This window comes from Haliotis cracherodii, unplaced genomic scaffold (assembly GCF_022045235.1).
Source record: "Haliotis cracherodii isolate W230 unplaced genomic scaffold, xgHalCrac1.p SCAF_4, whole genome shotgun sequence".
Lineage (NCBI taxonomy): Eukaryota > Metazoa > Mollusca > Gastropoda > Lepetellida > Haliotidae > Haliotis > Haliotis cracherodii.
The window spans coordinates 20,811,052-20,826,010 of record NW_027266297.1 but is presented as its reverse complement, the minus strand read 5'-3'; the positions used below and the strand labels follow the sequence as shown (position 1 = coordinate 20,826,010).

Genomic DNA, 14,959 nt, shown 5'->3' with positions numbered 1-14,959 from the left:
ACTGAAATGGCTGGTTTTCATCAAACAGCCACCAGCCTGTAATACCCAGTATATTACAAACACTACAAATCAGGCATAGTTTCCGAGTGCCATTACAACAATGTTTTTGCAAATGGTTATAAATTATAAGTATCTTTCAGTACCGATAGAAACTGAGTATACATTCAGGTGCAGAAATAGGAATTTTCCTATTTGCATGGATTAATTTTATCTATACCTTCTCTGAGGCTGAAAACTCTGCAGCAAATGTCAATTAACATTATGAAATTAGGTCTTTGAATGGCATTTAGAAGTAATACGAGATGATGGAGTTGGCAAATTCTCCAAAACGTTGTGTTCTTCATAATAAAGAATCCTGTGAAGATCATGGGTAGAATAGGTCTTCAGGAACCAATGCTTGCCTTAAAAGGCGACTACGCTTGTCATAAGAGGCGACTAACAGGATCGGGTGGTCAGGCTCGCCCACTTGGTTGATGCATGTCATTGTATCCCAGTTTCATGGATCGATGAGTATGATGTCAATCATTGGATTGTCTGGTCCAGACCAATCAATATTATTGGATCAAATTTTGCAGAGATATCAGTCTAACCATGATCAGCCATCAACTGGTGCCTTATTGTGTCTGAGAACTTTGGATTTGTTTTTATTTTGGCTTCCAGGACAATAAATTCTAATCAATGAACCATACATGATACAATGATGAAGCTGATGAGATAGGATTAATGTACAAAGATAACAATATAATGACGAGGCCGATGAGATAGGATTAATGTACAAAGATAACAATATAATGACGAGGCCGATGAGATAGGATTAATGGACAAAGATAACAATATAATGACGAGGCCGATGAGATGGGATTAATGTACAAAGATAACAATATAATGACGAGGCCGATGAGATAGGATTAATGGACAAAGAAAACTTTATTGTTGTTATCTTTGTACATTAATCCTATGTCATCGGCTTCGTCGTGATATTGTTATCTTTGTACATTAATCCTATGTCATCGGCTTCGTCGTGATATTGTTATCTTTGTACATTAATCCCACTTTGTATTGTGTAAACATATCATTATATATCATTTATATATTCCAGGAAAACAAATTCCGATCAATGAACCAATTTTCTCTCATCACCCCCTACTTTTGTCTTTTTAGAATTTGTTGTCTTTTATATTTTTCAAATAAAAAAACTCCTAGTGTATACAACAATAATCACTGCGCCCAATACATCATATTAATAAGTTTTTTATGAAGTTTTTCATTGACTCTTGAGATAAAGTGAGAAGACAGCTTGTTGGTCAGGGTTTTCAGTCTGCCACTCACATGCTCAATAGAACATACCATTGGCTGGGGGTAAGGCATTTGGGGCCGGGGTCGGGGTATATTTATGAGTATATTATGCTTCTTATCCCCCCTTCTCCTCTATCCAGGCAGTTTTGAACTTTTTGTCTTTGTACATGAACTTGTTTATCAGGAATAGTATTTTGGACATATTTGATTTTAGCGTTTCCATGGTTACAAGTTGTACATAGTTACAGAGGCTGTATAAAAATATAACCTGCTGTTTGTGGATCAGTTTATCTAAATAAAACTTATCACAAAAAACATGACACTTTTTATGGACATATTTGTTTTCAGCGTTTCCATGGTTACAAGCTGTACATAAATTCAAGTGAGGGTTTCATTTGTCATGTTTGGGGGAGCACAACTCCTCATAACCATTTATTCTTTCTTGGTGAATTTTTGTAAACAACAGATATCGTACATCATTCACTCCTGTTATTCAGGAATTGTTTACATTTTAGCTCATGTTACTAAACATGCTGTAAGTCAAGTGAGGACCACAGGACCAATGAACTGTAACTTTACACTTGTTCCCACCGATGACAACCTATTTGTTGAAAGGTTCTAATTCAGGTTTCAATATTGCCAGTACAGTAGCTGTATTGACAAACCTTTTTTCTCAGCTATTTTTGTAAAAATCTTAAGAAATGTGGTACATGTAGTTACTAGTGGAGCTCAACATGTATGTCCTGTATTTGCAATACTTTAAATTTTTGAACTATTTGAATTCTAAGTACTTTCAAAATGCATGCAGCATATCCTCGCACTGAAAACATCATCCCCGCAGAAACCACAGAACCAATAAAGTTGAAACTTCACATGTTTGTTCCCATCAGTGACCATGCTGATAACACCTGAATTTATTCACTTGGTTTAAATCTAATTTTCCATTTGGCCTCCACTGTAGTTATTTTGGAAAAAAAACTATTAATGGTTGCTGCTCTTCCATTTCTGTACAAAAGGCACTGTAATGCTCTGTCAAAGAGTAACAGTTTAAAACAATAAGCCATCCCCGCGATTTCCACTTAAGAATAATAACTGCTCCCTTAGCAGGGTATTCTGGGAACCTCGGTCTGTCTGCTTCCGCCATGAATGTAAACACTCAAGAAGAGTAAATGTGCATCTTGACTATCCCTCTAATACCGGGTTGTCTTGTTCATGATATGACTCTCTGGGGTTACCACATGCTCTTAAGTTATCTCTAATGGTAGTTTGTCTGTAAACATATCTGAAATATTGCCAGACTGAGAATTTGTCTGTTTATTTGTTGTTTAACGACACACTCAGCAATATTCCAACTATATGATGGTGGTTTGTAAAGACCAGACAATATAAATGATTGACATCATGAGCATCGATCTACACAATTGGGTTACGATGACATGCATCAATCATATCAATTCAGTGCGCCTGACCACCCGATCCCATTGGTCGCCTCTTACAACTTTTATGGGTTGCAGAAGACCAATTCTAGCTCAGATCTTCACAGGTGTCCAAACTGAGGAAGCTGAACTTCAGCATGCATGCATTTGTAATTTCCTGTGTCTTTTGTGAAACAATTGGAAAATTCTTTGGCACTCGAAACTTATTCTCCTTTGGGCCAAAACTCACTGTCACGATTTTTGCGTTGCATTTGCAAATACGGTCTGCATCAAGTGATTATTATGCAACTGCATCAAGTGATATTATGTCATGTTAAACTCACTTACAGCGTCAAGGTGAAAGTTTTCTTGTGCTGGTTCTGTGTTGCGATTTTACAAACAGGAGGGGGGCTTTTAAGTTGCATCATCACCTTATATCATGTTATATATCGCAGAAGTAAAATCTAAATATACAATATGTGACTTGGATACACCTTGCAGTTTTTAAAGCACATGTAAGAGACCATACTTTTAAATGGCGCCATAATAACAAAACTTGTCAGGATGATTCAGCAGCTGTGGACATGGAAGATTTCTTGCAGTTGGTTAAAATTAGTCCTGCTCTGTACTACAAAACAAAGAGAGTTGGATGTTGCCTTTTACCAGCTGTTAGCAACAATAATAGGTGAAGATCCTTGGTAGAATAGATCTTCAGCAACCCATGCTTGCCGTAAAAGGCGACTATGCTTGTTGCAGTATGTTTAGCAGTATGTTTAGAGGAGAGACATGTATCGTGTAATGACATATTTAATAGACTATATGTCAGTCTAAGCTAGGTATTAATATGAACTTTGAAAACGAGAATTTATGGTTTCTCCATATGTCGTTCAGTAATCATTATGTTTAAATTGTTTGGGAATGAATGGTGATGAAAAACGTGAATATGTTCACACTTTCGAAAGTTTTTTTAATGGTATTACATTATAGAGAGGAGATTATATACTTGTGGCAAGAGGTGACTAACGGGATCGGGTGGTCAGGCTCACTGACTTGTTTGATGCATGTCATCGATCCCAATTGCGTGGATGGATGCTCATGATATTAATCACTGAATTGTCTGGTCCAGACTCGATTATTTACAGACCGACGTCATCTAGCTGGAATATTGCTGAGTGCGGCGTTAAACCACAAACCAACCAATGAGATATCTCTCCTTCTTCTACCTCTTCTTTCAGCACCATCACCATATTAAGTGATGCCATTTTGAATTCAGTCACATGTTATTAAAAATCACAAACATAAATGCAAATATGAGTTTACTACAACAATGTACAAAATCGCAGATACAAACACAAACGCAAATGCAAACGATGACAGTGAGATCGTGGCCTTTAAGAGGTGTATACCAAGTTCAGTGTTGAAACTGTTTATACAACTGCTGTGTATTGCAACAATGTTCTACAATAGTAGATTTAGTAGGGGTGACTATTGGTCTGGAAATCACTTTTGCGTTAACTATTGATATTGCAAGCAACTATTGAGATAAATATCGATAGTTTTCAGTGTATCATTTCAGATGGATTTTAGAGTAACTGTTGAACTAAACCTTGGAACTGAAGTTTCCTTTCAATATGATAACCATAACAACAAATAAAACGTAGAGTTTGAGATATGACTGATTTGTTTTTTCTTTACCCTAATAATTTAGGAACAAGAAACTTCCACATTACCATGTGTAAATTGCTACCACTCATTATCAAAAGAAAAACAAATTTTGAACAGCATTGCATGTATTTTATTGATATGGTAAATGCAATCGAAACTATCGATATTCCTAACTGAAATCGATACTATTGATCGGAAACTGATTTGACAATTGATTTATTGACTTTAAGCGCTTACCAATAGCAATATAGCGATATTTCGATTATCGTGACACCCCTAACATTCTTGCTGGTTTAGAAACATTGTGGATAGTTTGTTACTTGTGTCATATTTATTTATACTTTTATACTTCTTACATGATGTACATATGCAGGAAATATGTGACACATTGTTAACATGGTAAGTTGCTGTCTGTTGACATTTTAGACTGGTGACTAAATATTCAGGCGAGCTACAATGCCATGGCACTATTTGTTTGCTGTTTCATTAAGGAATTATTATTTAGAGTTTTGAAAAAAATATTAATGAAATCAAAAGCTCTGTCTTTTGAATATACCATTACTGATTCACATCATGGGCAGTATAGACGGGGTCGGTCGGGTAGCCTAGTGGTTAAAGTGTTCGCTCGTCACGCCAAAGACCTGGGTTCAATTCCCAGCATGGGTACAATGTGTGAAGCCCATTTCTGGTGTCCCCCGCTGTTAAATTGCTGGAATATTGCTAAAAGCGGCGTAAAACCATACTCACTCACCCAGGCTTATAAACACATTTGGTTTTTTCATCAATCATATTGTCAGTTGTAGGTTAGGATTAAACCTTTTTGGTGAGTTTATGCACATTTTTAAAAGGATGAGGGATATCAACAATTTCGCCATTTTGTTTTCCACATCAGTTGGGTCCATGTTCATTGTTCTTGTGATGATAACAGTACAATAAAGTTATGCACAGTAGGCTCTGATTGTTGACTGATCGCAATTTACAACCCACTCTCCATGTGCAGCCATCACCTGGCGCCATAAAATAAACAGATGGCTCTTTCACAGGTGTTCTCTCCAGCAAGTTATTGTACTGATGACTGTGTTTACATGCTTATCACTGATACACAGCATTGAGTCTCATGCACATGATACCACGACAATGCCAACCTCCCATGTATAAAACATGACACATCAGTACCCACAAGCCTATTCTATACAATTGGTTGAGCTTTGAAATAATGAATATGACAACATCATATTTTGCTTGTTACCATGGTTACTGATATGGAAAAAATATTCTTTTAAAACTGTTGTGAGCAATGGGTCCGAGACCTTCAAAGAGTTTGTAAGGTTCAGTGGACATCAGGACTGCCTCCATGGTCTAGTGGTAGAGGACAAAGACTCAGGTCAGCTCAGAGTCAGTGGGTAATCGTGTTTAACAGCAGCATGGTGTCTCAGTCAGCTAGCACTATAAAATAGGCATAAGTCCGGACTAGTACAAGCAGCCAAACACACACATGTGGATGCACATTGCTATATAAGTGTAATAGTCTTGAACACGATGATAAACCCGATTTTACCTCACCCAACTCAGTGGACTTCTGAGTCACCTCTTGGGTTGTTTGTTTTTTTTGTTTTTTTGTTTGTTGTATAACCCCCCACACAACACTATTTCAGCTATACGACAGCAGCCTGTAAATAATCAAGTCTGGACCAGACAATCCAGTGATCAATAGTGTGAGCAACGAACAATTAACATTGACGGGTACGATAACACGCCATCAACCAAGTCACCAAGCCTGACCACCTCATCTTTGCATAGCTTGGTTACAGAGGACCTAATCTAGCCCGGAATCCCCATGGTGGCATAGGTTATGAGAAACATGAGTTGCTGAGTTCAAGGGCAACTATGTACAGTCAAGTCTCGTTAATCCGACACTCGTTTATCGGACAATCGTTTTTATCCGACACAAATGATGGGAACCGATTTAATCAGGGCTATTTAGACCCTTTACAGGTTACGTCAGAACGACCTTTCGCGAACTTTGACCGACCAATGAAATTACTTACAGGAAGTCGACATTAGCCACTAAGACAGCAGCTTTCTTAAGCATTGCGGCACTAGTTTCAAATTAGTGAATTCCCTTCCAGACTATGCTTAAAAAATCAGTCAATTTTGAATCAGTCATACAGTCCGTAACAGCAGCTTTGTGTTAAACTTTTGTGGTTGCATGATTAGAAAACATATTCCGCTGACAATGTAACACAACAATATGAATATTTCATTTTTCATTTTTCTACATGTTTGTATCGTTTTCTACCGTGTAGTTGTCCAATTTTAGATCATGAAGTTTATACAACCTAATTTTGTTTATCCGACATACTCGTTATAATCTGACATAATCATATGCAACCAACAATGTCGGAATAAAGGGACTTGACTGTATACCCTACAGCCCGGTGCTCTCCCAGTGCTGTGATGTTTACATGTTTGGTAACATCTTCATAAAGTTCAGCCTCTTACGTTTTTCAGGTCTGACAGTTTCCACAACAACCATGAGAGGACTGTTCCTGGTTTGTGTTGCAGCACTGCTGCTGCCGTCTGTCAAAGGCAATCCATCGGGTGCCAATGTTGGGGCATGTTCCAGTATGGTACCAAGTGGACATGGGGGAAGTACCCAAGCCTTTCCATCTCCCTTCACAATAACACCAGCTTTTACTTCCTACACCCCTGGCAGTCAGATTAATGGTGAGTGTATCATCTCACGGCAAGAATGCAAGATGCAAGAATCTCCCATCCAGACTAGGAAGTCAGTGAGCGTGACCACCCGACCACATTAGTTGCCTGTTATGACAAGCATAGTCGCCTTTTACGGCAGGAATGGTTTGCTGAAGATCTATTCTAGCCCGGATTTTCATGGCTCAAGACTGCATGTGGATGAATTTGATTGTATCAGAGACCATATAATAGATTATATATTATATGGTCTCTGATTGTATCTTTATAATTAAATATGTACAATAAGTATCTGAAAGTAATTACTCAAAAGTGTATAACATTCAAACTGATATTTTGAAAAATGTGTGATGCCCTTAGCATAGTCCATTCAACAGGATCAGTGAGATGCTAACCGTCAGTGTCCCTTCTTTCAAGGTTAGGGATACTTAAGTGAGTGAGTGAGTGAGTATGGTTTTACGGCGCCTTTACAATATTCCAGCAATATCACTGCGGGGGACACCAGAAATGGGCTTCACAAATGGGCTGTACCCAAGTCGGGAATCGAACCCGGGTCTTCAGTGTGACAAGCGAGCGCTTTAACCACTAGGCTACCCGACCGCCCCAGGGATTATTCAGATAAAAGAATGAGTTACATCATTGCAGTGAACACCCTAGAAACTATCTAAATGAGTGAATGAGTTAAAATGTAATGTCGCATCAGCATTATTTCAGCCTTATGGCGACCTATCTAAATGAAGAATACTTGTCAAAAATGTAATTTGTCTGAGATATTATAACACAACAGCATTGTTGAATTTATATCATTGAACAACAAAGTGAATATCCGTTTTCGAAGTCGTATGTGTACTAATTTTGGTGTTGTGGTACATTACATATATATATATACACATCTAGTGTGCACAATTTAATTGGTATATTCTGCCATTGTTATGCTAAAACTATGAAATTTTCTCTTATGCATGCCCATATGTTTGCGTCATTTTGGGTGTAATCCTTTCAAAATGAAGGGTGTAAGGACACCAGGATATACCGTATTTGACGTAATAAGCGCCCAGGGCGCTCTCGAAATTAGAAATAGGGGGCTCTTATTTGAATATTATTTTGGTGAAAAAAAACAGAGTTGAAAGATAAATTTCGTGGTTTGTGCTGACAGCCTGAAATGACAGATATATTTTTCTAGAATTTAATTGCCCACAATTAAGGGTGCATATGACACACGAGTGTGTACTATACGCGAATAATTAAGTCTTGTGAACATTGATCATTCGTAAGGGGTGCTAATTGGGATTGTTCACTGGCCAATATATTAGAAAAATACCGCCGTGGGTGCTCATAAGAGCGGGGTGCTTATTAGTGCGGGGCGCTTATTCACGCCAAATACGGTAATTGAACTACACAAGAGCCATTGCATCAGTTGGTTGGTTGGTTTTACTGTTTAACGCTGCAGTGATTAATATTATGAGCATCGATCCATGCAATTGGGATCGATGACATGCATCAACCAAGTGAGCGAGCCTGACCACCCTTTTCCAGTTAGTCGCCTTTTACGGCAAGCATGGGTTGCTGAAGACCCATTCTGCCCGGTATCTTCACGGGTCCCTTTGTATCAGTGCCTTCAGCTGTCTCTAAGGGACGTTCAGCATCCATCACCTCAATCCTTTGTTTGTACAGTGGTACTGGCAGGTGTGTGTGGGCGGCAGTTCAAGGGCTTCCTCCTGCAGGCAAGAAAAGCTTCTGGTCCTACTACACCTCCAGGATTAGGAACGTTTGCTGCAACTGACAGCAATGCTAAAACATGGTGTCCAGCTGTAAGTTGATTTTTTCATTTAATTGAAATAATGAGCATGATTGGATACGTTTTAAGATGTCACTATAGCCCATAATTCCAGGTGTAGACAGTCTACTTGTACGTTAGTTCAAGACAAATAGTGAAAATGTAGACATGGTGGAGGGAATAAATATTTTTCATGAACCATTAGTGCAAATTGAGATGTGGACTAGTTGGATATGGCCAATGGTGGCTAACCCGGTGTCAGTGTGTGACCTGGCTATGTTAGTAAGTGACCTGGCTGTGCGAGTGTGTGACCTGGCTGTGTGAGTGTGTGACCTGGCTATGTGATTGTGTGACCTGGCTGTGTGAGTGTGTGGCCTGGCTGTGTGAGTGTGTGACCTGACTGTGTGAGTGTGTGACCTGGCTGTGTTAGTGTGTGGCCTGGCTGTGTGAGTGTGTGACCTGGCTGTGTGAGTGTGTGACCTGGCTATGTGATTGTGTGACCTGGCTGTGTGAGTGTGTGGCCTGGCTGTGTGAGTGTGTGACCTGACTGTGTGAGTGTGTGACCTGGCTGTGTTAGTGTGTGGCCTGGCTGTGTGAGTGTGTGACCTGACTATGTGATTGTGTGACATGACTATGTGAGTGTGTGACCTGACTATGTGAGTGTGTGACCTGGCTGTGTGAGTGTGTGACCTGACTGTGTGTGTGTATGTGTGACCTGACTATGTGATTGTGTGACCTGACTATGTGAGTGTGTGACCTGGCTGTGTGAGTGTGTGACCTGGCTGTGTGAGTGTGTGACCTGGCTATGTGAGTGTGTGACCTGGCTGTGTGAGTGTGTGACCTGGCTGTGTGAGTGTGTGACCTGACTATGTGATTGTGTGACCTGACTATGTGATTGTGTGACCTGGCTGTGTGAGTGTGTGACCTGACTGTGTGAGTGTGTGACCTGACTATGTGAGTGTGTGACCTGGCTGTGTGAGTGTGTGACCTGGCTGTGTGAGTGTGTGACCTGGCTGTGTGAGTGTGTGACCTGACTATGTGAGTGTGTGACCTGGCTGTGTGAGTGTGTGACCTGGCTGTGTTAGTATGTGACCTGGCTGTGTTAGTATGTGACCTGGCTGTGTTAGTATGTTAACTGGCTGTGTGAGTGTGTGACCTGGCTGTGTGAGTGTGTGACCTGACTGTGTGAGTATGTGACCAGGCTGTGTGAGTGTGTGACCTGGCTGTGTTAGTATGTGACCTGGCTGTGTGAGTGTGTGACCTGGCTCTGTGAGTATGTGACTTGGCTGTGTGACCTGGCTGTGGGACCTGGCTGTGTGAGTGTGTGACCTGGCTCTGTGAGTGTGTGACCTGGCTGTGTGAGTATGTGACCTGACTATGTGAGTGTGTGACCTGGCTGTGTGAGTGTTTGACCTGGCTGTGTGAGTGTGTGACCTGACTATGTGATTGTGTGACCTGACTATGTGAGTGTGTGACCTGGCTGTGTGAGTGCGTGACCTGGCTGTGTGAGTGTGTGACCTGGCTGTGTTAGTGTGTGACCTGACTGTGTGAGTGTGTGACCTGACTATGTGAGTGTGTGACCTGGCTGTGTGAGTGTGTGACCTGGCTGTGTGAGTGTGTGACCTGGCTGTGTGAGTGTGTGACCTGACTGTGTGAGTGTGTGACCTGACCATGTGAGTGTGTGACCTGGCTGTGTTAGTATGTGACCTGGCTGTGTTAGTATGTTAACTGGCTGTGTGAGTGTGTGACCTGGCTGTGTTAGTATGTGACCTGGCTGTGTTAGTATGTGACCTGGCTGTGTTAGTATGTGACCTGGCTGTGTTAGTATGTGACCTGGCTGTGTTAGTATGTTAACTGGCTGTGTGAGTGTGTGACCTGGCTATGTGAGTGTATGACCTGGCTGTGTGAGTGTGTGACCTGACTGTGTGAGTGTGTGACCTGACTGTTAGTATGTGACCTGGCTGTGTTAGTATGTTAACTGGCTGTGTGAGTGTGTGACCTGGCTGTGTGAGTGTATGACCTGGCTGTGTGAGTGTATGACCTGGCTGTGTGAGTGTATGACCTGGCTGTGTGAGTGTGTGACCTGACTGTGTGAGTGTGTGACCTGACTGTGTTAGTATGTGACCTGGCTGTGTTAGTATGTGACCTGGCTGTGTTAGTATGTGAACTGGCTGTGTGAGTGTGTGACCTGGCTCTGTGAGTATGTGACTTGGCTGTGTGACCTGGCTGTGTGACCTGGCTGTGTGAGTAAGTGACCTGGCTGTGTAAGTGTGTGACCTGGCTGTGTGAGTGTGTGACCTGGCTGTGTAAGTGTGGGACCTGGCTGTATGAGTGTTTGACCTGGTTGTGTGAGTGTGTGACCTGGCTATGTGTGTGTGTGACCTGGCTGTGTAAGCATGTACCCCTGCTGTGTGAGTGTGTGATCTGGCACCATTTACAGACCAGCTTGATCCGTCTGTAAATGTATCCTTGCATAACATAAGTTCGATCACATAAGCAATCCCCTGCCGTACTAGCAGAAACAAAGCAAACATAAAGAAAACAAAATCTCACCTTAATTACTGTTTATTAGCGTCTATTTTGGCAAAGTTCCATTGAAATCCACTGTCAAATCGATCGATACTTCGCCCGCCATGTTTGAAGTCAACAAACATAACCTAGAAACAACGTCACACAAGTTTGGTCACCTGATTGGTTGGCTTGCTCTCCCGCATACAATGGAATGTATGGAATGCTATCCGTGCCACAGTACATCACGCAATGTCACGATTTAGATTTATAGTTTTTCTTGTCATGTAAAAAAAATCCCACACAAATGTTAAAAATTGAAGTAAACATGAAAAATAACATATTTACACAAGATACAGTCTGGATATTACTTTTCTTTTTCGTTATGACAAGGACACCAGAATTCAGAGTTTCTTCTAACTACAGGCACAGAAGTGCAGTAACGAAGGCGGACCCAATGCTGACGGGTTTGATGAGTACATTGAGCCCAGCTAGTGTAAAGTTCTGAATAACAGTTGCCAATTGCCTGCGACTCACGTTGGCTGCAAACACAACAAACTTCATTATCTGCCTCTCTGTCGCTGTCAGAAGACCAATCCAAAAATCGCTATCGTTGATAGATACAGGAGAATTATCCGCTACTTTGCTTGTTGACGGTCGGGGCGATGCCTGGATGCATTTCTTCTTCTTTGGAAATGGTTTGGAGCTTTTAGGTGCTTGAGTTTTCCTCTTTGGCACATATGTCTTTGCCTGATGTGAACTATTTTATCCAAAATAGAAGACTCTGGTATGGGCTTACCACCAACAACAGCACTGAGAACGTTTCTTTTCTTGGTAGGCACCCCGTTCTTGCGTAAAACATCTTCTTTGTCTTAAAAGAAAGTTGAAACGTCTCTCAGCGAACTAGTTTCATCACCATCATCTTTTCGCCATGCAACTTTGAAACAAAACCGTAAACCCATTGCACATATCCAAAATTAGCCATGATGTTGATGTGGTCAACGAACAACTTTTCTTCCTCAAGTGAAAGAAGAGGCTCCCTTCCAGGTGTCACACAGTCAACTGACACCTTCCCACTAATCCGATCATGTAAAGTCGAAAACGGTACACAAACTTTCTTAGAAGCTCTCCTTATTGCCATATCCCATCAATAACAGCTTCATATGCCTTATCTAGTGCGTTTGACACATACCGGTATTGGCGGTACTGACCAATCCCTATTGGTTCGCCAACAAAGATGGCCTAAAATATTAAATTCTTTCTTTGAAATAACTAGCATACACTTGAAAATCCTTAATATAAAAAGTTTATGTCGACTAGAAAACTTTAAAATTACGTGGAAATCAAAATAAGATATGGCCCAGGGAAGCTTCCATAGATTTTTAATTTGGCGAGGGCATGACGTATTGTGTCACGTGACCTCCATTGACTAGATAGAAACAAAGCAGACAACGTTTTCTCTGACATTTACGATGGCTCATTTCTTTAATATTACGGTGTTTTGTTTGTGGAAAAAAGGGAGTTAAGGAATCCTTGGTTAAAATTACATTATTTCATAATTATTTTGATTAAACTTACATTGCGCATTTTCCCACGAAGCATTTTTAGTCCAGTCGAAGCGAAAGGCTGCCGCTCTCAATGAAAGCTCCAGTTTCCACAATATCTCATATATCAACGAGAATGTAGGTGATGAAAATGGCTGATCAAACTTATGTTACGATCGAACTTATGTTACAGAAGGATACCTGTTATGTCCATGATGTCTCTGACTGTGGCATATTGCAATTCTTCACTCTTATTTAACATCCCAGTGACTGTAGTGTATAATTTTATTTCCATTTACATCTCAGAGACTGCAACATGTACAATTTCTTCTCCACTGCATCTGCAAGATGGCAACATTTATATTTTCATGAGATAGATCAGTATCCCTAATCAATGCAACTAAGAACCTGAAAATGACAATCTCATTTAATTTAGATCCTGTTATGGGATGTCCTCAGATCTTTGTTGATTGATAGCGAGAACTAAGATCTGATTTTAATGAGTTATTAAACAATATTTATTGATGGTGACCTGTTTGTTTTCAGGATTCATCCATTACTCATGTCAACAGTGATTCGAAAAGTTCAATAACAGTCACTTGGACTGCCCCATCTTCAGCTCAAGGAGATATTGTATTTGTGTAAGTATAACATTCTCATCAATGTGGACTGGAAAGTTTGGTGGATTTGTGACAATTTGACTGCTGACTCAGACACACATTGTTTTGGAAACGATTCAGTGCTTGGATATCTCACACTCACACAGCCAGGTCACACACTTACACAGCCAGGTCACACACTCACACAGCCAGATCACACACTCACATAGCCAGGTCACACACTCACATAGCCAGGTCACACACTCACACAGCCAGGTCACACACTCACACAGCCAGGTCACACACACACACAGCCAGGTCACACAATCACATAGCCAGGTCACACACTCACACAGCCAGGTCACACACTCTCACAGTCAGGTCACACACTAACACAGCCAGGTCACACACTCACACAGCCAGGTTGCACACTAACACAGCCAGGTCGCACACTCACACAGCCAGATCACACACTCACACAGCCAGGTCACACACCCACATAGCCAGGTCACGTACTCACACAGCCAGGTCACATACTAACACAGCCAGGTCACACACTCACACAGTCAGGTCACACACTCACACAGCCAGGTCACACACTCACACAGCCAGGTCACACACTCACACAGCCAGGTCACACACACACACAGTCAGGTCACACACTCACACAACCAGGTCAAACACTCACACAGCCAGGTCACACACTCACACAGCCAGGTCACACACTCACACAGCCAGGTCACACACTCACACAGCCAGGTCACACACTCACACAGCCAAGGTATATCAACAAGTTTCCTTTATGGTCCTGGAGAATTTATCAGTGTCAACATGGTCGAAGGGTAAAGTAAAAGAACATGAAACATCTACCACCAAGTCAGTCCGAAAACCAGCCATTCAGACCACCTCACCAACTGCTGTAATCACATATCATGTTGGACAAAGTACAAATCCTGGCAAACAATCTCCATGACTGCACCAAATAGAGTGAGTGAGTTAATGCTTTATGTCACATCGGCAATATTTCAGTCATATCGTGACGAGGCGATAAATGGAAACCAGCAGAAGCAGTCCAAATCCCCCAGCACAGGCCCTAGATCAAGGCACTCATCCCATCTACCGACAATGACTTGAGACTATACGCACGATACATAGAGGTCGTTGGCACTAATTAGCCATTTATCTACAATTTATAGTGGAGATGCTAATCAGTGTGTGCTTCCATGGCCTGTGTCAAACTCCAGTGCGCTCATGGCCAGTTCAGAACAGGACAGTGGGAAATGGGAATTTCTCCGGTTGCCAATACTTTAAAACATCATCGGGATGGCACTGGTAACCCTTGAAAACAAATGAAATTTAATCCGATAGTGTTGCGTCCCTTTTACGTGTTTACTTTCTGCTCATTATGTCTCTCCAGGTTCTACAACATCATCTCATACA

General features: G+C 41.2%; 1 protein-coding gene across 2 annotated transcripts in view; it reads left to right on the top strand.

Moving 5' to 3' along the window:
- The window catches only part of LOC139478765 (putative ferric-chelate reductase 1 homolog), a 47,424-nt gene that overhangs the window by 10,860 nt on the left and 21,605 nt on the right, over nt 1–14,959 (top strand). For both annotated transcript variants that reach the window (XM_071261379.1, XM_071261380.1), the window contains exons 2-4: nt 6,888–7,103; nt 8,766–8,902; nt 13,467–13,561. In XM_071261379.1, coding sequence (XP_071117480.1) covers nt 6,911–7,103; nt 8,766–8,902; nt 13,467–13,561 — 425 coding nt within the window. In that variant the 5' untranslated portion in view covers nt 6,888–6,910. The remainder of the gene's footprint in view (nt 1–6,887; nt 7,104–8,765; nt 8,903–13,466; nt 13,562–14,959) is intronic.